Below are 26971 nucleotides of genomic sequence, written 5' to 3'. Positions count from 1 at the left end.
ACTGTCCATACATGTCAGTATACACAGTGCAGCACACATACGGCTCAATACGCCTTTCATACATGTCAGAATACACAGTGCAGCACACATGCAGCTAAGTACACTGTCCATACATGTTAGGAAGTGCCCGAGAACTTGTGAATGTATGAGGAGCAATGCTTCATGGAGCATGTAGTTCTGGGCAGAAGGAAGTGATTCTAAGGCTAGGTTCACAACTATGCTGGTTGCGTTTGAGCCGTTTCTGCATTGCATTTTGCACCTGCACTCTCTTTTTCTTGTTGTTAGGCAGATTTAAAACTCAAAACACATCAAAAACGCGGCAAAAACGCACTACATGCTTTTCTGCAGTATTTCCACTGAAGTCTGTAGAACCAAAAACGCTACTTTTTGCGTTCAACAATTGACTGACCCTTTCCAAATAAAGGAAGTGGGTGAAAAATACGCAGATGTGAACATGTCCGATGTTTTTGTACTATAAAGGGCTGATTGTTTTGACCGTTGATAAAAATAAGCATGCTGCCGCTACTACAAGGTCTTATGCTGGCCATACAAATTGATTTTCAGAAAATATTTGTATAAAAATGATTTGTATTTTCAATGAATGTAGTTCAAAAATTACACTTGCTTTTAAACAATTTTAAAATCAAAAACCCACATACTGTCTAAATATTTGTTAGATCGAGAAAAGTTTTCTATTCAGCTCCTTTGAACTTTTCTATCACGATTTATCGCTCATAACAATTAGAAAAATCGAACGAACATTCTTAAAGCAGGATAAGTACCAGATTCAACCTCTAATAGTATATATACACACTGGAGATCTCCTGTCTGTTATTCTGAAAGTGGATTAGATATTTTGTTCCCCAACCATATAGCTGGTTACTTATATTCACCACTGAATATACTGTAGATATTTAATTAAAAAAAAAATCTGTATTTTTTTTTTAAACTTTGCATTTTTGCGTTTTTTTTATCTGATTAATCAAAACAATTATCAGCCAACCAAATCAATCATGAAAATAATCGTTAGTTGCAGCTCTAGTTTCCTACCATAGCGTCCCTTTTCATTCAGATGGCGATGTATGGTGCAAGATGACACAGTTGTACCCTGTGCCTGAAGGCCAGCTTGAATTTGCCTGGAAGTTGATTGAAGTGCTTTATCCACCAAACAATCCTTCGTTGCAACGTTTGATCAATTTTTCTCTTTCGTCCACATCCAGGGAGACTAGCTACAGTGCCATGGGCTGTAAACATCTGTGCACAACATTGTCAAGTGGACACAGGAACACTAAGATCTCTGGAGATGGTCTTGTAACCTTGAGATTGTCCATGCTTTTCAACAATTTTTATTCTCAAATCCTCAGGACTATTCTTTGCTACTCTTTCCCTTCTCCATGCGGCACACAGACACACAATAGAAAGGTTGAGTCAATTTTTCACCATTTTAGCTGGTTGCCGGTGCGATTTCTATATTGTCAGCACCTAGTAATTGATATGGGTGAGTTTAATTACAAATTACAGGAGCATCACAAACTTGGAATGTAGTGTCTTACTTTCTTCTTTTCAGAAGCTGCCAATAACTTTGTCCAGCCCATTTTTGGGGTTTTGCATGGAATATGTTAGATTTGGCTTTTTGTTTTTCCACTTTTTTCTGTCATACCAATACAAAACAGAAATAAACATGAGAATGCCTAAAACACATTGCAACAATTTTCTGGCGAAGTGGTGCATTATCTGGCAGAAATGCAGGGGTGCCAATATTTTTGGCCATGACTATAGGATAGTCATGATTAGAAGTAACTTATTTTACTTGTGTAAAAAAAAAAAAAAAAAAAAAAAAAAAAAAAAAAAAAAAAAAAAAAAAAGCGCGCAGATTTCTGCTTCAATTTGCTAGATTGAATATTAACACCCTCCCACCCGACCTATAGCAGATTGACTGCAGCGCGGGATACTCCTTGTGACTCTGCGTCATATAATGTCCTGTCACCACGTGACAAAGTCGATGACGTACCACTACACTGGCCCATTGCCAGTGTCATGTGACTGCTCTGACCAATCACATGTCAATTGTATACAATGGATGACTTCCTGTCATTCCATTCATTGTATACAATTAGCTGTGACTGGTCAAAGCAGTCACACGATACAGACAGGGCCAATTTCAGCCCATCTGTATCACTTGAGCTTTTCCCAGTCACAGCTAATCACAACAAAAGAGACTGAACAAATCAGTTTCATTCAGTAACAATGATTGCAAATATCAAATGAAATACATTGGTATTAGCATCCTAATGTGTAAAGAAAAAAAAAAAAAAAAAAAAAGACCAAAACACACACACACACACACCACAAAAAACACAAATCCTGAGCACTTGCCCAGAGTAGTTAAATTTTACTACGGTAACATTGTATTGCTTTGGTCACAAAAAAAAAAAAAAAAAGTGAAAAAATTACATTAAACTTTTTTTTTTCTTTTTTACATACAGTCACCAGTGTCCCTGATCACTGCCACACTAGTTATATAATAAATGCTGTACTGGACTGGTGACAATATGTAAAGGAAAAATAAAAAATTGTGATTTTTTTTTTTTAATTTCTACATTTCCCAACCGCCAAAAAGAAAAAAAAAAAAAAAAAAAAAAAACACTCACCATGCCTCTTACTAAATACCTTGGACTGTCTATTTCCAAAAATTGGTAACTTGGGGGGTATTTGTACTATCCTGTCGTTTTTGGGCCTCAAGAAATGCGATGGGCCGTCAATATTCAGGATTGATCGATTGTCAGAGATAAAATAAATATACACGCCATGGTTTGTGGACTAACTTTCCTACAGACTAAATAATATACACTCATTTGGGGTTTTTTTTCACCAAATTTATGAACCTAAATTTTGACCTAAATTTATGAAGAAATGTTATTTTATTTGAAAAATGTTATAACGGAACAAATAAAATGCGTTTTGTTTCTTCAAAATTTACCGGGTTTTTTTAATTTAGCAAAAAATAAACCCAGTGGTGATTGAATACCACCAAAAGAAAGCTCCATTTATGTGAAAAAAAATATAAATTGTTTTAATGGATACAGTGTTGCATGACCGCACAATTGTCAAAGTGCGACAACACTGAAAGCTGAAAATTGGCCTGGGCAGGAAGGGGGTAAAAATGCCCGGTATTGAAGTGATTAAAAGATAAGCTCACCTTTCAATATTCCCATATTCAGGGAATAACGTGTTATGAAAGCACCGGCCTCCCCCGATTCCCCACTTTGACAGCTAGCAGGGATCTTCTCCCTGCTAGCTGTCAAATTGAAAAACAAAACAAAAAGTGGCTGTGCGGGGCTTTGCCCGCGTCACTCATTCAGTGTTCTGTGTATGAGAAACTAAAAGTCCCGACAGCCTTAGTGGCTCTCAAGTTATAGTTCTCAATTAACTACCACGGCACGGTCAGTATATCTACTTGCTCATACATCCCGTATAGCCAAGCAGATATATTGACAGATCTGCAGGAGACCTACATGGTACCAGCAATCTGCTGAACACTGGTGCAATGCTTTACAGGCTCCTGCAGGAAAAAATAATGAATGCACATTTTTTTAGCTGCAAAAAGCATTTATTTTTTATCAAAAGTTGAGCTTATCCTTTAACCTCTTCCTGTCTGGCCCATGCCAATAAACAGCCGGACGGGAGCATTTCCGATGCGGGGGGACGTTTCTAAACGTCTCCCCACATCGATTGCCTGTGTGCACACTTTTTTCCACGTTTTTGGTCTTTTTTTCATTTATATAGCAAAAAAATAAAAATCCCAGTGGTGAATAAATACCACCAAAAGAAACTTATCAGTCTCAAAAAAATCTCACTTGGGTACAGTGTTACAGGACCATGCAACTGTCAAAGTGTGACAGCGCTGAAAGCTGAAAATTGGCCCGCACACACACACGGAAATGGGCAGGATTTTTACTGCAGGAGACATACTATGTATCTTCTGCATTAAAAGTTTTTACCTGCCTGCCCTTTACATCCTGCAGGTGCAGCTGAGGGTAAAGTTTGGCAATGCCAAGATAAATTAACTCCAGCATGCGTGGAAGCCACGTCATCTAGGCACAGCCAATGAAAGTGGCTGAAGATGTGTGCGGCCAGCAGAGATCTCAGGGACTGAGGGTGGCCATTTATGCCATCACTTTAAAGTAGCAGTGAAGCCTGAGGCAGGTAGGAGTAGCTATCCATCATGTGGCAGTGTTTGCAGGGTGCTGGCATCATCAGGAGCCCTTCTTACGGACTCCCAATTAGAGGTAGCTGACCCCAAGTGGTCAGTGCTGGAGGCGCCAACTGAGTGCATTCCACAGAAAGACAGTGACACATATACAAGGGCTCAACATAAATGAATACACCCCTTTTGAAGATTTTAATCAATATCTCAGTGAACACAACAACAATTTCCACAATTTTGACAAAACTGAGTTTTATACGTTTGTTTAGCTCTTTACATGAAAGTAAGGTTAATAATATAACTTACATTATAGGTTACAAAATCTTCAGTTTTACTCAAATTAGTTGATGAAAAAATGAATACACCCCACAACAAAAACTATTACATCTAGTATTTTGTATGACCTCTATGATTTGTAAGGACAGCACCCAATCTTCTAGGCATGGAATGAACAAGTTGGCGACATATTGCAAAATCTAACTTTTTCGATTCTTCAAGATAGACCTCTTTTAAAGCCTTGATGCTGGATGAAGAGTGATGCTCAACTTGTCTCTTCAGAATTCCGGATTGGTGCTCGATTGGGTTCAGAGCAGTAAACATACTTGGCCACTGAATCACTTTCACTCTGTTCTTCAAAAATGCAACAGTGGCCTTAGATGCGTGTTTTGGATTATTGTCATGTTGGAAAAGTGCACGACGACCAAGGGCATGGAGTGATAGTAGCATCTTCTCTTTCAATAGAGCCATACATCTGTGAATTCATGATACTATCAATGAACTGCAGCTCCCCGACACCAGCAGCACTGATGCAGCCCCACAGAAGAACACTGCCACCACCATGTTTCACTGTAGGCACCATGCATTTTTCTTTGTACTCCTCACCTTTGCAACGCCATACAGTTTTGAAGCCATCAGTTCCAAAACATTTATCTTGGTCTCATCACTCCAGAGTACAGAGTCCCAGTAGTCTTATTTTTCAGCATGGGCCGTTGCAAATTCTAGACAGGCTTTTTTGTGCATGGGCTTTAGGAGAGGCTTCCTTCATGGACAACACCCATGCATGCCATTCCTCTGCAGTGTATGCCATATTGTGTCACGGGAAACAATCACCCCAGTTTGGCTTCTTTAGCTAACTGCAGTGAACTTGCATGGGGATTTTCTTCAACCCTTTTCATCAAAAGACCCTCCTGTCGAGGTGTTAACATCTGTGGATGGCTTGGATGTCTCTGTGAGATGGTTGCAGTTCCATCTATGTTAAATTTTTGTATTACCTTTGCTACAGTATTTGCTGATCTTCTTGTAGCCTTCACCATTCTTGATTAAAGACATTTTCTCTTTCTCAAGCCTTGTGACATGTCTCTTCCATATAGTGCCAGGGTGGATAAAAATCGATTTTTTAAATCTGATTTTTTTTTTTTTTTTAATTAAAATCGGATTTTTAATCAAATTTATTTTAATAAAATGCTTTTGGAGAAAATATCTAGCTAAAGATTGTTTTCTATTTAATATACATTAATAATTTAGTTTATTCAGCATGAAATGGAGCTTGGTTATGTAGCATGAGGCTGTATATTCTGCAATATTTACATTTTTGGTAAACTCATTCAATGAATCCAAGCTCTGCAAGCTGAGATATCATGCACTGCATTAATGCATTCACACAATTTCACAGTAACCATGAGAAATAACATGAAATAAAAATTTGATTAATTCAACTATATGTGATTAACCTGAAATCAGTTCTGATATCACCGTTTTAGTAACCAGACAGCTTATTATTCTAAGAAGGAAACCTTCATTTGGTTTGCAAATATTAAAGATTCTAACTACCTGCAAAAATGAGTCGGAGTCCTTACATTTAAAGAGCACCTGTCATTTTAGATCCATCATGGCAGCGCCTGTTAGCGGACATCCACTCGCATGCTGCCGCCACGTCCCTCACCTTGTTGTGTCATTGCCGCATCACCAGCTGTCCCATTAAAGTGAATAGGACTGTCGATGAGTCAACAGCGGGTCAGAGGAGGAGCCGCTGCGGGACAGAGATGACAATTGCTCTTTAAAAATTATTTTAATCGAGCCTTTTCACTAGTGATTTAAATCAAATCCACCCTGTGTGGTGCCATTGCTGACAGCATGAAATGGTAAGGGGTTTTCCTTAAGTAACACACTTCTATAATCAACTGTTTGCTGGAAATTCATTTAAGGAATAATGAGACTCAACTGTAGCTGAATTCTTGTTAATTAGGGCTTTGCGGTCTAAAATTTAGCTTTGCTCCTAAAGCCGGCCCTACACCAGTCAAATTCCAAAAGAATTTTCTTTTGAAAATCTTTTCTAAGAGTTTTTGTTTGAATTTTGCACCATTAGTGGGCCACAGCAATGGCCAATTTTCGAGTAACCATCGAATTTGAGTGCTTGGGCATGTTGGAAATATTTTGAAAAGTGAACAAATTTATCAATGATGGGAGAATCATGCAAGAAATATAATCGAAAAAGAAATCATCATGAGCTGTGACCTGGAAAGAAAAGAAAATTATTGGCCAGGAAAATTCTTTTCTGTAGCAACATGTGCAATTGAAGGCTTGGTTGGTTGAATTTCAAAATCAACGGTGGCACCATCGGATTATAAAACGCACTAAATTTCTGATTTTCTAAAGAAAATTCGTTAAGCATTCGACCCATGCATGGCCTGCATAAGACTTTCAATGGGATGTATTCATTTTTAACACATGATCTTGAATTAATTTGTTAGGAAAAATACTCTGTGTGTGCAAATTAGCAAATCTCGTTTGCAACCAATGGCCCGCATTTGTTAGCATAGTGTCCCATAGAAAATGTTGATACTGAAAGGAAAACAAAGGTTTTCTTACAGATCTGTTGGGGTGTACTCATTTATGCTGAGTACTGTAAATCTGACTGCTGGTCATACAGCCCACCCGCAGCATATATGTATATTGCAGTCTTAAAGTGGTAGTAAAGTCCTTATACCTAAAACGCTGACAGGCAGGGTTTTTATAACAGAAGAGACCTCTTTTCTGGTCTCTTCTGTCATAAATCTCCCCCCTGCCTGACAGTGGGTAATGTGATTTGAGCAGCACATACACAGTTCTGATCACATTTAGGACCTACGGCAATGTAACTCCCATGTGCACCGCAGCCCGGCCGTTCAATGCCGAAGATGAGAAACCCGGAAGAAACACCAGACAAAGATGGAAGCACCGAGTGAGCTGCACTACTTTTCTCTCCAAAGCTCATTGATTTTTTTGAACAGGTATTCGCTCCCTCTTCTCCCCCCCCCCCCCCATCCTTCTGGAAATAGTTACATATCCCAGGAGACTGTGGGACCATTCTAAGAGCGCAGAATATCTAGTGTATGCGCAGCCGGCTGTGAAACAGCAGCAAGTTAAAGCCGGATTCCCACAGTCAAGATTGCCACAAGTTCTCCAGTCCCCATCAGGAATCTGGTGCCCTGGGGTCCTTTCTCTTCATAGGAGGACTAAGTGTAACACCCTCTGCACTGTGTGTTTTTCACTTTTGTGCCTTTTTTTCTTTTTACCTGGCATTAGTTTAAACTATACTGCAGAGAAAAAAAAACAAGCTATCAGTGTTGTGAACAGGGTACATAGAGAACAATTGATTTCATTGTGCCCTTTCAGAACGGTCATTGCTAGACCATGGTGTGAACGAACTCTAAAGTGGAAGTAAACCCATCAATTTAACAGTTTCAAAAAAAAGTTACATTCCTGGCACATGCCCAGAATGCCAATTGTCACATTTGCTTGTGCTCTCAACCAAACTGTCAAACCATCAAATGGCTGGTGTCATAACTGATGACATATGAAGCACCATGGCAGTTAAGAGGACAGCTTCTTTGGTGGAAAACAATAGTGGAGTTTAGTTCCACTTTAAGTACTCTAAGTTTTGAGGTGCGGCCTTCGTGGAACAGCCTTCCTATAGCACATCCTAGTACCATCTCTTCTCCAGCTAAGTGGAATACATGCATCAAGACCATCCACATGATGTAAAAGAAAACATGATCCATCAGACCAGGCCACCTTCTTCCAATGTTCTGTGGTGCAGTTCTGATGCTCACATGCCCACTGTAGCAGGTTTTTGGCTGGGGAAACTGGTTCAGCTTGGACACCTTGACCAGTCTGCAGCTACTCAGCCCCATATGCAACAAACTGCAATGCACTGTGTGATTCTTCAATCGGCTTTGAGTCCAGGTTCTGGCATCTTAAAGCGATACTAAAGCTTTTTTTTTTTTAAATAAACTTGTCTATACTTTCCTGCTCTGTGCAGTGGTTTTGGAACAAATGCCCTGATCCGTGCCAGCACTCCTGGCTCCTTCCCGTCGAGCAATGGCCCCAGAGAAAGGCACTTGCCCTGGGGGCACCACTGTGTGCTTGTCCTTGAGCTGCTGCTCTATGCATTCATGAGACACAGAGCCGCGGCTCAGCCCCACCTCCCGCTCTCTGCTCATTAGCTCACTGGCTGTGATCGACAGCATCTGGAGCCAATGGGCACCTGCTGCTGTCTCAGTCAATTAGGAGGAAAAGTCCCCGGACAGCAGAGGCTGTTGTGAATATGGCTGGATCAGAGTGGGGGCACTGCATGAAGAATAATTTTTACCTTCATGCATAGAATACATGAAGGGAAAAAAACCTTCAGCCTTTACAACCACTTTAACTAAAGGAAACCAGCAGCGAAGCCTTGTGGCTTCATGGCCGGTTTGCCATTGTGCATGCATGCTGCGCTTTGAGAATGGTCCCGCAGTCTTCTGGGACCTGTGATGTCCCAGAATGCTGCAGGGTAAGGGGAGGTGAGGTTCCTCCACTCAAGTTACTGAGGCAATCAAACTGGAAGAGAAAGCTGGTACCTGCTCCCTCCCCTCACCCCCAAAAAGTGTCAATTGTTAACAGTGGGATGAAAACAAGCAGAACTTCCCCTTTTGGGTGAAGTTCTGCTTGAACTTTTTCAGCAATCTGAGCCACAGTAGCTCTACCATTAGATCAGACTATAGGGACCTGCCTTCCCACGTGTATTGAGCCTTGGCCACCCATAACCCTGTCACCGTGTTCTTTCCTTGGACCACTTTGGTAGGCCACTGCAGACCATGAACACCCTACAACAGGGGGAAGCACAATGGCTAAATGGTTAGCACTTCCACCTGGCAGTATTAGGGTCATTGGTTTGAATCCCAATTGGGGCACCACCTGCCTGGAGTTTGCATGTCCTCCCTGTGCTTGCGTGGGTTTCCTCCAGGTACTCCGGTTTCCTCCAACACTCCAAAGACATGCTAGGTTAATTGAATCCTAAATTGGCCCTAGTATGAATGTGAGTTATGGACCTTAGATTGTATGCCCCTTGAGGGCAGGGACTGATGTGAACGTATACTATATATGTAAAGCACTGCATAAGTTAACAGTGCTATAAAAGTACCTGAAATAAACAGCTGCAGCTTTGGAGTTGCTCTGACCCAGGAGTTTAGTCATTACAACCTGGCCCTTGTCAAAGTCACTCAAATCCTTACATTTGCATCTCTTATAATGTCAACATACCGATGTCAAAGACAATACTGTCAGAACGTTACGGCTGTTCAGTAAGTGAAAAACGATTTTTAAATAAAGTTTTCATGACTCAAAATGGAGTTACGTAGGCAATGGACGTCAACACGTCGCCCTCTAAGCTGTGAGAGCGCGCTCACGGACTGGTGACGCAGTTTTAATTATACGCTCGGCTGATTCTCACTAGAACCGTCCCCGCACCGCGCGATAACAGCCCCACCTGCCCTACCCGTTCGCCTCCTCTTAGCCCACACTTACTGTCCAAGTAGTGCTCGAGGTACATCGCAGTCGCCATATTCACAAAGTCCGCCTGTTCCTCCGCCAGCCCTCAATCCCGCTCAACCGCTCGCTGGGTTATTCATGAGCAGCACGTTTCCGGCGCGGCGGGTTGGACGGCTCTCCGATTAATATTCATGAGCCGTTCCGCGACTTGCTGCAAGCTGAACCCGGTTTGCTTTGGATCCGCCTACAGGCTTGCTAAATTCGTCTCCCTGATTGGAGGATTGTCCGCTCGGCGCTCTTATCCTATTGGTACAGATCCTTATCTAGTTGGTGGGCGGTTTTCTCAAGGATGTGAAACATCCCATTAGAGGAGGTAGGATCGGCACTGAGGTGTAGGTTAGAAGGTGTGGCAAGTCTTACGAGTCGGTGATTGGTTGGCAGGTCAGAGCGGCGCGTTTGACTTATTTCCGGGTGTTCTAGAGAGGACGTCTTCGTACTGTTAGTGATGGCGGGACGGCGTGGGGCTTTAATTGTACTGGAGGGTGCTGACAGGGCCGGGAAGAGCACGCAGGCCAAGCGGCTGGTGGAGGTATTGAAAGAGCGGGGCTACCCGACCGAGGGCATGCGCTTTCCTGGTAAGAGAAACGGCGGCAGATGAGGCCTGTCATGTCTTCTGCTGCTCTATGTGTTATCTTTTCCAGTCACCAAACGACCTGCCGGTACCTTTTAGGGATGCTTTGAAAATGAGTCGTGCTTGCCGTACTAGGCCTCGTGTAGGTTGGGCCCAACTCTTCTGGACCTCTACTGCTGGTAGTGGTAAAAATGTGCCTCAAGCTACGTCATGCAAATGCATTTAGGCGCATTCTGATGTTTGGGCATTCGTTTCATTGGCCACAATATTAATTCTGGCTATTGGAATGAATGAATTCCTAAGTGCTGAACCATGCTCAGTGGGGGTTGTTTTCTGCTTGTTGACACCTATGTACACATGGCCAGGTAGGCTACATAGAGGGGCGTTTAGAGGCAAATGACCTTAAGGGCCAGTTCACACTATATCCTGATCTGAATTGCACAGGAACACGCTGTGCGATTCCAAGCCCGTTCATTGGAATTGCACCGCGGAGTGCTAACAGATGTGCATGCATTACTTTTTAAAAGCACAGCATCCCCATCACATGGGGTCTGGTAAGAGCAAAGAAAATGTGTCTGCAACCTGCATTCAGGGTGTCATTAGCTCCTGCATTGCGATCAGAATGCGGTGCAGGAAGCCAAATGGGAATGCGACTCTCCCACACTGCATTCTAGTGTGAACGAGCCCTAAGTCTTGGTTCACACTACTTCCAGGTAACTTGAGTACTACTATGAAGCAACTTTCAGGGAATGCTGCTCAAACCGATCCCCAGGAGTCAGAAAACAACCTGTATGTGTGTGATAGATGGCCTCAGCCGTTGCTCCGGCCACGCCCTTTGATGCCTCTGTGACCAAGCCCCCTATGGACAGGGCGAAACGCATCTGTTGACGTGGCCGGAGCGAAGGCCGAGGCCATTTATCACACACACGCACTTTTTCTGACTCCTGGGGATCATTTGAGCGGCGTTCACCACTATATACTACACCAAATCTCTGGAGTAACTTGTGACGCTTCTCCGTCTTTCTCTGCCAACACAGTGATTTACATACAGCCTCGAGCAGCGCCACAAGCTCTTCAGTGGTTCTCAACTTTTGGGGAATGCCTGGGTAATCTTCCTGTAATGTCGGGTCCAAATCGCATCAATATAGATGAGGATCCAACTTGGAGGTGACTTCCATTAAAGTCTGTGGGCACAAATCGGTCAGAAGTCACCTTGAAGTAGTACAGGAACCTTTTCTAAAGTCGGAGAGACTTCAATAGTGCTAATTAAGACAACTGTCATTGACTAACATGGGATTTCACATGTCATGCGACTTGGGGTCTGACAAGTTGGATCCCAAGTTGTGGCAATGTGAACCGAGCCTAAAGGCTCATTTACACATGCTTCAGCTTTAACACACATTAAAGTGTTTACCACTTCAACATGCTTTTTTGATGCTTTAGTTAAAGCGGAGTTCCACCCAAAAGGGGAAGTTCCGCTTTAAAGATTGGTCCCCTGCTCCCCATTAAGGATTGGCACCTTTGGGGGGGGGGGGGGGTACCCGAATTTGACAGGTACCCACTTCCGCGGCAGTCGCCTAGGTGATCAGAAACTGACGTTGTCCTCCTACCCTCCGTCTCCGAAGTCTTGTGGGACACGTGACAGGTCCCAGAAGACGACGGGGCCATTTTGGAAGTGCAGCGCTACTTGCACATGCGCAGTGGGTACCCGGCTGTGAAGCCGCAAGCTGTCACAGCTGGGTGCCCACACTGAAGATGCCGGCGCCTGGAATACAGGACGGCGGGATTGTGGGACATGTGAGTGGTTTTTTTTTTTTTTGGGGTTTTTTTTTTTCCTGATCTAAATGCAGTACTGGGTTACTAATATTTTTGTGGCTGTTTGTACAGGCTATTTGAGGCTGCATTTAGGTCCTTAAAGGACAAGTTCACCTTTTTTAGAAACAATAATAAATGTGCATATTTGTTTTAGGTAAAATATGCACATTTACTTTTTCCTGCAGGAGACTGGAAAGCATTGCAGCCTTGATCAATGGATCAGAGATGCAATGTCAGTCTTCTGCACACAAGCACTTCAGCTTTCAGGCCGTCCCTCCATAACAGCTGTCAGTTTGAAAGCTGCAGGGCTTGTGAATAAACTACAAGCCATCTGAAGCTGTGGATGATGGTACTTGTTCGTTCACCGGAAACTGAATGAATGATGTGGCCGTGTAGATGAAGCACTCTAAGACCACAAGAGAAAGATCTTCCTGCCTGCTCTTGCACTGAGGGGGATTGGAGGAGAGACGGCAGGAATTGGAACATGTTCTAAAAGGTGAACTTCTCCTTTAAAAAAAAAAAAAAGCCAGAATGCTGTAAATTGTGGCATTGTGTGCAAGAGCCGCTTCAGCTCAGGAAGTGAGGGTAAATGCTAAAGGAGCACTGGATGGCAGCCAAACCCAGCATGTTCTAATCCTTTCCCCACTTTATCCAAAACTAGACTTTTTTTTTTGGCTCATTATACACTATATTGCCAAAAGTATTGGGACGCCTGCCTTTACACGCACATGGACTTTAATGGCATCCCAGTCTTAGTCCGTAGGGTTCAATATGGAGTTTGCCCACCCTTTTCAGCTATAACAGCTTCAACTCTTCTGGGAAGGCTGTCCACAAAGTTTAGGAGTGAGTCTATGGGAATGTTTAGCCATTCTTCCAGAAGCGCATTTGTGAGGTCAGGCACTGATGTGGGACGAGAAGGCCTGGCTCGCACTCTCCGCTCTAATTCATTCCAAAGGTGTTCTATCGGGTTGAGGTCAGGAGTCTGTGCAAGCCAGTCAACTTCCTCCACCCCAAACTTGTTCATCCATCCCTTTTATGGACCTTTCTTTGTGCACTGGTGCGCAGTCATGTTGGAACAGGAAGGGGCTCTCCCCAAACTGTTCCCACAAAATTGGAAGCATGAAATTGTCCAAAATGTCATGGTATGCTGATGCCTTAAGAGTTCCCTTCACTGGAACTAATGGGCCAAGCCCAACCCCTGAAAAACAACCCCACACCATAATCCCCCCTCCACCAAACTTTACACTTGGCACAATGCAGTCCGGCAAGTACCGTTCTCCTGGCAACAGCCAAACCCAGACACGTCCATCGGATTGTCAGAGAAGCATGATTCATAGAGAACACCTCTCCAGTACTCTAGAGTCCAGTGGTGGTGTGCTTTACACCACTGCATCCGATGCTTTTCATTGTACTTGGTCATGCAAGGCTTGAATGCAGCTGCTTGGCCATGGAAACCCATTCCATGAAGCTCTCTACGCACTGTTGTTGTGCTAATCTGAAGGCCACACAAGGTTTGGAGGTCTTTACCTATTGACTCTGCAGACAGTTGATGACTTCTGCGCACTGTGCGCTTCTGCATGACCTGACCCCGCTGCTGTTCCCAGTTACTTCCATTTTGTGTTAGTACCACTAACAGCTGACTGTGGAATATTTAGTAGCAAGGAAATTTCACTGATGGACCTATTGCACAGGTGGTAACCTATCATGGTACCATGCTTGAATTCACTGAGCTCTGGAGACCAACCCATTCTTTCACAAATGTTTGTAGAAGCAGTCTGCATGCCTAGGCACTTTATTTTGTACACCATACCACCAAAAGAAAGCTCTAGTTGTGCGAAAAAAAGTTATAACATTTTAGTTTGGGTACAGTGTTGTATGTCTGCGCAATTGTCATTTATAGTGTGAGAGCGCTGAAAACTGGCCTGGGCAGGAAGGGGGTAAAAGAGCCCTATATGGAAGTGGTTAAAACCATTTTAAAATGTTTACTGTATTGTCAAAAGTATTGGGACACCCCTCCAAATCATTGGATTCAGGTGTTCTGATGAAATAAAGTATAATGTTACCATGGTAACATTGTACTACTTTGGGGCAGTGATCAGTATTATTATTTTTTTTTTTTTACACAGTTTGATTATAGCAAAGAATTACTTTGCTATAAGCAAGCATTTACCTGAATGAAATCAATTCATTCATGGGTTTTTTTTTTTGTGATTTGGCCACGGCTAATCACATGACACAGCTGGGCTGTGATTGGCCCAGCTTGTGCATGTGATCGCTGTGACCATCCACAGCTAGACACACTTGTCTGCAATGGATGGCTTCCTTTCATGCCATCCAACTCTCATGTGACCTGCTGTGATTGGTCACAGCAGGTCACATGGTACTGGCAACGGGGCCGGTACACAGATCTGTAATAGGCTGTGTCCGAGGTACACGGCCTGTGACAGATCGCGCAGGCATGCGCAATGCGCACTCCAGAAAGGATGCCATATGGCGTCCACCCGGAGGGACGATACCTTTAACTACTTGCCGCCCGTCCTATAGCCAGATGGCGGCCGGGCGGCAACTAGTTAGAGGCATAAAATGTTTACCTTCGTTCAATCCCTGCATTAAAGTGGTGGTAAATGCTCTATTTTAATCTTTACCTACAGGTAAGCTTATAATAAAACTTACCTGTAGGTTAAATGAATATCTCCTAAATGTCCACTGTTTTGAAGATATTCTAGTGAGCAGTAGTCGATGACATCATCAGCGCATGCGCTCTGAAGAAACGGCATACCCATGCCGTGGGTATGGCCATATGCACAAGAGTGATGTCATCACGGGTCAGCCATTCAAGCAGCCTCAGCTTGCAAACCTGGAAGGAACACCGGGTGAAGATGGAAGCCTCTGCAGTGGTGAGAACATGCCACTGGAGGGCTTCGTTTCAAGGTAAGACTTGCATAATCTAGTATGCAATGCATGCTAGCACATTATGCCTTTATCTTGCAGGGAGATGACACTTACTAGTGCTTTAAGGTAAAGTGTCTCAGAAGCAGTATTGCCCTTTCACCCCTCTAAATATTGAAGTCCTCACTCAATCCAGCGCTGTGCCCGTCTGTAGCAGCTCTCTTCTCTTTCCCTGCATTCACAGAACGCAGAATTGGCAATAGGAGCCATTGGCTGCTGCTTCTGTCAGTCAAATCCTGTGAGCACAGTGTGGGGATGGGGCTGAGTGGCATCCATGGATGCACACAGCCCAGCTTGGCCATGAGCCCACATGTTTACCCCAAAGCACAGGGCTTGTTATGGTGGCAGACACTGAAAAGGAGCAGCCAAGAGTGCTGGCGGGGGACTCCAGAAAACAAAGTTCAGGGCTGCACTGTGCTATACCATTGCACAGAGCAGGTATAACATGTTAATTTATTTTAGTTTAAAAAGGCTGCAAAGGCTACCCTTTTTTTTTGTTAAATAACAAACCTGCTTGTTTGAGTTCATACGCTGAATTTATATGCAGAAATGTCTAGATCTCCTCAAAGCCTGAGAGTGCCTCACACATTGCAGGACCACTTGTAAGGTGAAACTTAATTGCTTGACCTTGCAAGGTGGTATATTCTTCCCTTTCCCAGCAAAGTCCTGTGCTAATGTGTCATTTAAGATAATTAAGTTAGACTGTGTTTTCCCCACTAAGACTAGATTGCTTATGTTTAAAATATTCTTTATTTCAAATACTCATATGTCTGTTTCATGGTTTTCCAGAGAGAACAACTGAAATCGGACGCCTGATTGGCTCTTATCTTGAGAAGAAAAGTAACCTTGAAGATCACACTGTTCATCTACTCTTCTCTGCAAACCGCTGGGAACAAGTGTAAGTGCAGAGATCTAAAGTGTTTCACTGGGGATGTCAGTGACACCGTCAGTTCCCCCCAGTGTCAGAATGTCCACCGCATTCCCAGTATAATTCGCTGATCGCCACCATTACTAGTAAAAATAAAAAAATTCCAGTATATATACCGCCATTTGTAAACGCTAAACTTTTCACGTAAACCAGTTAATTTACGCGTATTGGGATTTTTTTTAGCAAAGACATAGCAGAATACATTTTGGTGTAAATTTATGACGAAATTTGATTTTTAAAATTTTTTTACTGGACATGTTTAATAGCAAAAGGTAAAAAAATTTTTTTTTTTATAGCACAAAAAATTAAAACCTGCACAGGCGCTCAAATACTAGCGAAAGAAAGCTCAATTCGTGGGGAAAAAAGGACGTAAATTTAATTTGGGTGCAACGTTGCATGACTGCGGAATTGTCGAAGTAACGCAGCTCTGTAACACAATAAATAGCCTGGTTAGGAAGGGGGATAAATTCTCAGGAGGGCAAGCGGTTAAGTAAAACAGTGATGTTGATTTACTAAAGGCAAACGGTTGTTTATTTTGCAAATGATTTTCCCCTAGTTTAGTGAATGAGATGAAAATCCACTTTGCAAAGAATACCCAATCGCTTTTAGGGGGGGAAAAAAATTGCTTGCCCATGAATGGATAATTATTAGCTGAGTTTCCTCAGTTTATTAAGCGAAGTGAAAATTCCCTTGCAAATTGAACAGACTATTTGCTTTAAAGTGGTTGTAAAGGCTCAAGGTTTTTTTACCTTCATGCATTCTATACATGAAGGTAAAAAAACTTCTGTGTGCAGCAGCTCCCCTAATACTTACCTGAGCCCCATCATGATCCAGCAATGTGCACAAGAGCCTTGGCTCTCCAGGGACTTACCCTCATTTGCTGAGGCAGCAGTGGGAGCCCTTGTCAATCAGCCAGTGAGCCAATTAGGTGATTGGAGTGGAGCCGGGGCTGTGTGTAAATGGACATGTAGAGCAGCTGCTTATGGAAGGTGCCTGCTTGGGTGCACCCATAGTAAGCTGCTTGCTCTGGGGACACTCGAAAGGAGGAAGGGCCCAGGAGTGCCAGTGGGGGATCCCAGGAGGAGGATCAGGGCTGCTATGTGCAAAACTATTTACACAGAGCAGGTACGGTAAGTATAAGATGTTTGTTGTTGTTTTTTTTTTTTAAATGCCTTTTTTAATATTACTTTAAGTATGGGATCCACAATTTTGTGAGCTACAGGACCATTAAACCAAAAATATACTCCTTTGCTGCCCACCTGTTCTAAGTGATCGCATGCAGCTGATAAGTAGTATTATGTGTTCCCACATTCAAGACCTCTAAATATAAAATAGTACTGTACTGCTTTCAATTATCCCAAAACTAAATTTAACTAAAAATAACCTCAGATTTCTCCATAAAGAGTACCTATCACATGCCTATTGCTGTCACAAGGGATGTTTACATTCTTTGTGACAGCAATAAAAGTGATCCATAAATTTAAAACGACTGTGTAAAAAATAAAAAAACATTTTTTTTTTTCTTGTGCTCACGCATGTGCATGCAAGCAGCGATCGTCCAGCACATGTAAGGTATACTGCAAATGTCAGGTCATGGGCAGCAATTCTAGTACCAGAGCTAAAGTGTTAACCTGTAAAGTATTTTAAAGCGTCGCCTATAGCTAGTATAATTTTCGTCGTTTGTCGCCGTTGCACGGGAATGTGCAATTTTAAAGCGTGACATGTTTGGTATCCATTTACTCGGTGTAACATGTTTTCTATTTTACCACAAAATTGGTTTATGTATTGTGTTTTGCATTAAAATTCTAAAAAATGTATTTCAGAAAAGCCGCTGCACACATGCCTTGTGATTATTAAAAGACCCACCGCTTTTATTCTCTAGCATTTCTGCTTTAAAAAAAATATTATGTTTGGGGGTTCTAAGAAATTTTCTAGCCAAAAATATATAAAATGCTTTTATATGCAAACAAAGTGCCAGAAAAGGTGTGTGTGCGTGTCTCTTCTAGTACAAAGTTACAATATACATAAACATCGAGATTTGTATATCAGGGTCAAGTCAGCATTATTATTTTTTTTGTAGTCCTTTGATAAAAGAGAAGCTAAGAAGTGGTGTGACACTTGTGGTGGACCGATATGCTTTTTCAGGAGTTGCATTCACAAGCTCCAAAAAGGTAATGTTTAAAAATGAAATATCAACACCAAGTAAAATCATGTTGTGTTGCTGTCTTGTACTGTACAATGTGGATTCAGAAGCCCTTATTACCATGCCGTTTTGAAGCCCATTTAGGTGAGCCGCTAATGTGTTTAACTTCGACAGCCTCCCCAATTATTTCATCAGTACAGCTACTGGAGAAATGATTGGTTCCTTTATCAACAGGAAATGCAAGCCAAAAAATGTTGGAGGTGCCTAGCTCTTCCCACTGGGTCTCCAGTTTTCATTGTTTTTCCAACCATTCATGAACATACACTGTCATGTTTTGTTTAAATTTGGGTCAGAATATTGTGGTCAGCAGCTCCCCTCAGATTAGTTGGGAGTCTGTTAAATGCTCCCTCTTGACCTAAGGGAATTCAGCCTTCTTTTTTGGCCAGACCTTTTCCCGTAAGGTTTGTTGGTTTTGCCCTAAGGGTTGATCATTTTTGCGGCTGGTCGGTGGTTGTCTGGGGGTTGCGAAGCTGAGAGCCCTGACTTGTGGGAAGATTGCTCCCCTTGGTTTATAACTAGGGAAGGTAGGCTGTTGCAGCATTGGATGTTGCTTTTGGTGCTCTGAGCGACGCATAGCAGTTGACACTGGTGTTATCAGGAAGCGTGGCTTTCTCATCCTTGTGATTTGAAGGTAGGGAGCGGGCCTGTTTGAGCAACACTAAGGCTTAAACTGAGGTTTAGTGCCACTTGGATCTGCTACAGTACAGATTCAAATGGTATCCCAGGTCTCTGCTGCACCTTCATGGGGGGGGGGAGGTAGCCAGAATCTGTATGCATGGTTTAAGGAACTGATTGACATATCTGTTAACTCTGTATACAGCTATTGTGCTCCTCCTGCTGTTATCTGAATCATAATGTGTTTTTCTTCAAATCCGACACGTAAGGCTCCTGACCATTTTGTAAAATGCAAAAAGAAATGTGACAACTGTAATACCAAGCATTCAGGGCTTTGGAACCATACACTACTAGCAGACTCCAAAATTGATTCTTTTATGAAAGACTCCATGAACACGATGTATGAAGACATGATATCCATATAGATATGTTCTTGAGGACATAGTGCCATCCACTTTAAAAACTGATTGTTGGTTGAAAGATTTTGCCTCCCCTTCTGATGGGTCCAGTTATGGTGAGACGGTCAAAGGATTGTTGTAGCTAGATTTTTGTTCCTGGTAGACGAAACTGACGCGCTATTTAAAGCTATATATACAGTGGATATAAAAAAATCTACACACCCCTGTTAATATGTCAGGTTTCTGTAATGTAAAAAAATTAGACTAAGATAAATAATTTCAGAACTTTTTCCACCTTTTAATGTGACCTATAAACTGTACAACTCAATTGAAAAACAAACTGAAATCTTTTTGGGCGGGGGGGGTGGAGTAAACATAAAAAAACTAAAATAATGTGGTTGCATAAGTGTGCACACCCTCTTATAACTGGGGATGTAGTGGTGTTCAGAATTAAGCAATCACATTCAAAATCATGTTAAATAGGAGTCAGTACACACCTGCCATCCTTTAAAGTGCCTCTGATTAACCCCAAATAAAGTTCAGCTGTTCTAGTAGGTCTTTCCTGACATTTTCTTAGTCGCATCCTACAGCAAAAGCCATGGTCTGCAGAGAGCTTCCAAAGCATCAGAGGGATTTCATTGTTAAAAGGTATCAGTCAGGAGAAGGGTACAAAAGAATTTCCAAGGCATTAGATGTACCATGGAACACAGTGAAGACAGTCATCAAATGGAGAAAACGGCGCAACAGTGACCTTACCAAGCCTGGACGTCCCTCCAAAATTAATGAAAAGGCGAGAAGAAAACCGCAAGTATTGGCTGTGTGGTACATGTGACAACAATCTCCTGTATTCTTCATAAGTGTGGGCTATGGGGTAGAGTGGCAAGACGGAAGACTTTTTTCTTAGGAAAATAAACATCCAAGCCTGGCTAAATTTTGCAAAAACACATCTGAAGTCTCCCAAAAGCATGTGACAAAATGTGTTTTGGTCTGATGAACTTTTTGGCCATAATTTCAAGAGATATGCAAAACACTGCACATCACCAAAAGAACACAATACCCGCAGTGAAGCATGGTGGTGGCATCATCATGCTTTTGAAGCGGTTTTTCTTCAGCTGGAACTGGGTCCTTAGTCAAGGTAGAGGGAATTATGAACAGTTCCAAATACCAGTCAATATTGCACAAAACCTTCAGGCTTCTGCTAGAAAGCTGAACATGAAGAGGAACTTCATCTTTCAGAATGACAACGACCCAAAGCATACATCCAAATGTACAAAGGAATGGCTTCACCAGAAGAAGATTAAAGTTTTGGAATGGCCCAGCCAGAGCCCAGACCTGAATCCGATGGAAAATCTGTGGGGTGATCTGAAGAGGGCTGTGCACTGGAGATGCCCTCGCAATCTGACAGATTTGGAGTGTTTTTGCAAGGAAGAGTGGGACGTCAAGATGTGCCATGCAGATAGACTCATACCCAAAAACTCTGAGTGCTGGAATAAAATAAAAGGTCATCAACAAAGTATTCGTTTAAGGGTGTGCACACTTATGCAACCATATTTTAGTTTTTTATTTTTACTTCCCTCCACCTAAAAAGATTTCAGTTTATCAACTGAGTTGTACAGTTTATAGGTTACATTAAAGGTGGAAAAAGTTCTGAAATGATTTTTGTTTTACATCACAGAAACCTGGCCTTTTAACAGGGGTGTGTAGACTTTTTATATCCACTGTACACATCAGGACAAATTGCGTATTCCCTCCAGTCCTGTCAGTACAGGCTAAAATGTATAGGTACCTGCTTAGGCACAAAAATAGAGGATTCCCAATCCTCAATCGCTGAGAGATGACTTTCGAAAGATGCCAAAAAGAGGGTACATTATGCACAGGTCTTGGAAGCTGCACCTTATTGTCAAGGAGATGTCCAGAGTTGCACACATCACTCTCCCAGGTGTAAAGAAATGGGGCCTATCCTTTTGAGCACTTGGGTCTCATCATAGATCAGGTGAATGTGATAACTGCATCACTGCTAAATGTTTTCCCCTGGCTTTCACCTGTGTGTCAAGCAACCTGGATGTTTGGGTTAATGATACATATTCAATTTAGTGGATGATTCTGGTTGCCTCATGGGAGGACATTTGGAAACATTACTGAGTGGAAATTTTATCCAGCAAAGACCCGGCATTTGTAAAGAAGGTTTCAGGCTGTGTCTTGGCCCTAAGGTAAGGCTGAAGTGGGTGTGTGTTTAAAAAAATAAAAAAAAAATAAGAAAAAAATTACAATCAATTTTCAAATATACAGTTAGGTCCATATATATTTGGACACAGGCACAATTTTCATACGTTTGGCTCTGTATGCCACCAAAATAAATTAAAATGAAACAATCCAAATTAATTTGAAGTACAGACTTTCAGCTTTAATTCAAGGGGTTGAACATAAATATCAAGTACAAATTTTAGGAACTGCAACCATTTTTATACACAGTCCCTCCATTTTCAGGGGCTCAAATGTAATTGGACAAATGAATATAATCATAAATAAAATGTTCATTTTTAATATTTTGTTGAGCATCCTTTACTGGCAATGACTGCCTGAAGTCTGGAGCCCATGGACATTACCAAAGACTGGGTTTCCTCCTTTCTGATGCTTTGCCAGGCTCTAACTGCAACTTTCTTCAGTTGTTCTTTCTGCCTTTTTTTTAGTTTTGCCTTCAGCAAGTGAAATATATGCTCAATTGGGTTGAGATCAGGTGATTGACTCGGCCATTGCAGAATATTCCACTTTTCCTTCAAAAGCCCCGGGGTTGCTTTTGCAGTGTGTTTTGGTTCATTGTCCATCTGTACTGTCAAGTGCCGTCCAATCAACTTTGCTGCATTTGGCTGAATCTGAGCTGACAGTATATCTCTAAACACAACAGAATTCATCCAGCTGCTTCTGTCACATAAATATTAATGGCCCATGCCATCAGACTACCTACGCCATGATTTACAGATGACGTTGTATGCTCTGGATCATGAGCTGTTCCAAGCCTTCTCCACTTTTTTTTTTTTTCTTTTTTTTTTTTTCATTCTGGTACAGATTAATCTTCTTTTCACCCGTCCAAAGAATGCTTTAGCAAAAAACATCTAAACAAGCCAGACCAGTTCTGGAAAAGTCTAATCTGGTTTATGAATGGTTTGCACCTTATTGTGAACCCTCTGTATTTGCTCTTGTGAAGTCTTCTCTTGATTGTAGACTTTGACAATAATACGCCCACCTTCTGGAAAGTGTCCTTCGCTTGTCTGGATGTTGTGAATGGGTTTTTTTTTTTTTTTTTTACCATGGAGAAGATCCTGAGATCATCCACCGCTGTTATCTTCCATGGACGTCTATGCCATTTTTATGTTTCTGAGCTTACCAGTGCATTCTTTCCTCAGAATGTACCAAACTGTTGATTTGGCCACTCCTAAAGTTGCTGCTATCTCTCTGATGGATTTGTTTTTGTTTTTTAAACCTTACAACGACCGGTTTCATTTGCATGGACAGCTCCTTTGAATGCATGATGTAGGTTCACAGCAATAGATTCCAAATGCAAATACCACACTTAGAATCAACTCCAGACCTTTTACCTGTTTTAATTGATGAAGAAATCATGGAGTAGCCCAAACCTGGCCAGGAAACCGCTTTTGGTTCAATTGTCAAGTTACATATGGTCCCTTGAAAAAAAGGGGGGGGTGGCTACTCTTTAAGAGCTGTAATTCCTAAACTTTCTCCAATTTGGATGTACATGCCCTCAAATTAAACCTGAGAGTGTGCACTTTCAGCCCATATCCATTATAGAACTATATAGCTTGAATATGTTTTGGTAAATACCTGACGACAAAAACTAAAATTGTGCCTGCGTCCAAATATATATGGACCTAACAGTGTGTTTATATATCCAGTTGTCCCTGGATTCATTAAGTTGCTCCTTCATGACTTTTGGCTCTGCTAAAATTGGAAACAAGCAATGTGCTAATCTAAGAAGCTGTTGCAGAATGTTAATTTTTGGATTTCTTTCCATACAGAATTTTTCCCTTCACTGGTGCAAGCAGCCTGATGTTGGACTTCCAAAGCCAGATCTTGTTCTTTTTTTGGACATAAGCCCTGAGGCTGCTGCTAAACGTGGAGATTTTGGTAATGAGCGTTATGAGACAAGTGCTTTTCAGCAGAAGGTGCATAAACGCTATGCTGAACTTATGGAAGACAGGTCTCTTAACTGGAAGGTGAGATCAATACACACACTTGAACGATTGCCATATTAAACTCACTTCTTGCAGACTCCCCACCCTCCATGTACTGTGGACGGAAGGCCCTTGCAGGCAAAGCTATGGACTAGTTTGTCGCTGCCTGCTACCAGGTTTAGGATGCGTGCCCTACCTCCCTCATGATTGCACTTAGTTGCAGTAGTCTGTCAGCAAGTCCCAGCCAATGATTCATGGCCAGGATCTGCTGATCGACTGTGTACACAGTCCAGATCTGTGTTGACATTCAATACAGGGCTGTATACAGAGAGAATGATCTCTGTTTCCCATCCCTATAAAGCGGGGCTGGTAGACCAAGATCAATTGGTACACAGACACCCCACCCCCACCTCTGATTACTCTAGATGTTAACCTCTTCCCAGCCAGTGCCATTAGTACAGCAGTGACTGTATATTATTTAAACATACTCATATTCAAATAAATGAATATAATAATAATAAAAACTCAAAAAGTCAAAAAAAGTCCAATACAAAGTGTCCCAATAAAAAATGTCCCAATCCAAACAAAAATAGTGTCCAAAATGTCCCAATGTTCAAACTTTATCATCCAATAGGAAGAAATTCCATTTCGTCCCGTGGTACCTCAAAAAAACAAATTTAAATAATCCTCTGTATCCATATACCAGCATCCAATGAGATCTTCTAATTTGCTCCCAAGAAATTATTCCAAGGTCCTCAAAAGACAAGAAGGGTCTCAAGGCTCATATTCAGGGTATAATTAAGAAATCTTTAATAGCCACTTACATTAAAACTTCATTAATCCAGCTTCCAACATGGTTTTTGTGTGAGCTCTATCAAACAAATGCAAATGCCATGTGTTGACAACCCACAAAATGGCCGCGGCGACACTTCCGGTCTGCGTGCGTGCGTCACGACGTCACACCCTTAACGCGTTTCGTCACTTCCGGACTTCGTCTGAAGGGATACGGACGTCCCACATCGCTCTCCTTATATGTTAATGTCTCTTAATGATGCGAAGCCACCGCCGCCATTTTACAAAAGGGAAACCAGGCCATCGCAATTCCTCTATCACTCTAATGGGTATCCTTAGCCAAAAATCGGACTAAGCAAATACTAATACACAAAGGGTAACAGAGGACTACAGATTCATATTTCATATAATAAAATACAGTATACAAATATACCTTTATACTTTCTTATCCGATTATCAACCGAAAAATAAAATAAAATAAAATTACATCATATACTAAAAAACTAATTATAAATACATATTCCCTATATTCAACCCCATTTAGAAACATTTAAATAAATACTATCAATTTCCAATATAATAAAAATATAGCCCATCAGACATATATATATATATATATATATATATATATCTATATATATCACTTAGTGATTTTTAAACCTTTTGCTCCCTCCAGTGGTCAAACACATGAACTAATTACCATTATACTTAATTAATCTTATTTTTCAATCTAAATACTTTACTCCCTCCAGTGGTCATTCTCATGAACAGGTTCATATATAAATATATATTTCTTTTCTTATTTAATAGATATGATCTCTTAATTTTTTGATTCAGGAAAAACTTTTTATATATCTCAAAGCCCCACCTATATATTTCTTACTATTAAAACTATACTAGGATCATAAGACAATAGTTTGTTACAAATTCTGGATATCCTCTTTTATATTTTTTTTCCTCATTAAATTATATTATATGTGCACCTATAATTGGGACATCCCTTATTAAAAACCAAAAACCCTTAAATTCTACAATATCACACAAAACTATATCACAGCTCTCAATTGGTAAGCCCAAAGAATCTAAAAATCAGAAATAAAACAATTTAAGTCAAGTTCTATATTAAGACCCCTAGGTTTTAATGTATTCATCCTAAATATCCAAAAAGTTTCATTTTGCGACAACTTTTGGACTCTATTCCCACCCCTCCAATGTCCTTTAACAGTATCAATGCCACAAAATTTTAAAAGTCCTGGATCTGAGTTATGAAATTCTTTAAAATGTCTCGATACATTATGGTCTTTCTTGCCCTTAATAATATTTCTTACATGCTCTTCCAATCTGACAGATAAATTCCTTTTTGTCCTACCAATATATTGAAAATGGCAAGGACATTCCAATAAGTATGTTACATAACGTGTGTTACATGTGATAAACTGCTTTATGGGAAATTCCTCTCCGGTAGAATGGGATTTAAAGGATGAAATCACCCTATCCTTTATCCCAGTGGTTCTACATATTCTACATTTTTTGCATGGATAAAAACCTTTAAAATTAAACATCTCAAAAACTTTCTCTTTTGGTGGGGAAATCACGCCTTTAACTAAAATACTCCTCAAATTATTTGCTTTTCTATAAATAAAGGAAGGTTTTACTGGTAGCTCCGAACTTAAAACATTATCTTTTTTAAGAATTGGCCAATGTCTCATAAATATATTTTCAATTTCTCTATACTGACAATTAAAATCAGAAATAAACGCATATTCAATTTCATTCCTCTTTTCTTTAATCTTTGGTTTTTGCTTAATTTTTCTTCCTCCTAAATAATTCTGACTAATCTTAAATCTAATTTTTTCCAATCTTACTGGATCATATCCCTTAGCAATAAACCTATTTAAAATAACTTCTGATTGTGAAATATAATCCTCCAGTCGAGAACAATTTCTAAAAATTCTAGCAAACTGTCCTTTAGGTATACCCTGTATCCACCGGGGATGATGACAGCTATTTGTAGGAATGTACCCGTTTCTATCTGTATCTTTAAAAAAAGTTTTAAAATATAACTTATTATTCATCTTAAAAATGGTTAAATCTAAAAAATTGACCGATTCTTTGCTAATATTATAAGTAAAAGTTAATTCATGTTCATTCTTTCCAATATATTCTAAAAATTGCTGTAAACTTTCCTCTGTACCATCCCAAACTACCAGAATATCATCAATATATCTTTTCCATACTTTTAACCCTTTCCAATTTCTACCAAAGATTTCCTTATCCTCCCATTTTGCTAAAAAGATGTTGGCCAGACTGGGAGCAAATTTCGCGCCCATCGCGACACCTTTCTTTTGCTCATAATATCCACCATCATACCAAAAATAATTCTTCCCCATAGAAAATTCTAATAATTGTATAATAAACTTCCTTTGTTTGATATGTAATTCTGTATGGTATTTTAG

At 41.0% G+C, this 26971-nt stretch overlaps 2 protein-coding genes across 2 annotated transcripts in view; one reads left to right on the top strand and one right to left on the bottom strand.

The window, feature by feature from the left end:
- Window positions 1-10197, bottom strand: part of ING5 (inhibitor of growth family member 5) — a 30635-nt gene extending 20438 nt beyond the window's left edge. The window contains exon 1 of the mRNA XM_089665707.1: window positions 10031-10197. Coding sequence (XP_089521833.1) covers window positions 10031-10067 — 37 coding nt within the window. The 5' untranslated portion in view covers window positions 10068-10197. The remainder of the gene's footprint in view (window positions 1-10030) is intronic.
- Window positions 9934-26971, top strand: part of DTYMK (deoxythymidylate kinase) — a 29465-nt gene continuing 12427 nt past the window's right edge. The window contains exons 1-4 of the mRNA XM_089665714.1: window positions 9934-10629; window positions 16179-16287; window positions 18398-18488; window positions 23568-23765. Of these exons, the coding sequence (XP_089521840.1) occupies window positions 10500-10629; window positions 16179-16287; window positions 18398-18488; window positions 23568-23765 (528 nt within the window). The 5' untranslated portion in view covers window positions 9934-10499. The remainder of the gene's footprint in view (window positions 10630-16178; window positions 16288-18397; window positions 18489-23567; window positions 23766-26971) is intronic.

This window comes from Staurois parvus, unplaced genomic scaffold, assembly GCF_062004578.1.
Source record: "Staurois parvus isolate SC_StPar_1 unplaced genomic scaffold, SC_StPar_1.0 ptg000049l, whole genome shotgun sequence".
In the NCBI taxonomy this organism is placed as follows: Eukaryota; Metazoa; Chordata; class Amphibia; order Anura; family Ranidae; genus Staurois; species Staurois parvus.
The sequence above is the reverse complement of the archived record's forward strand: the minus strand, read 5'-3'. Positions and strand labels throughout refer to the sequence as shown.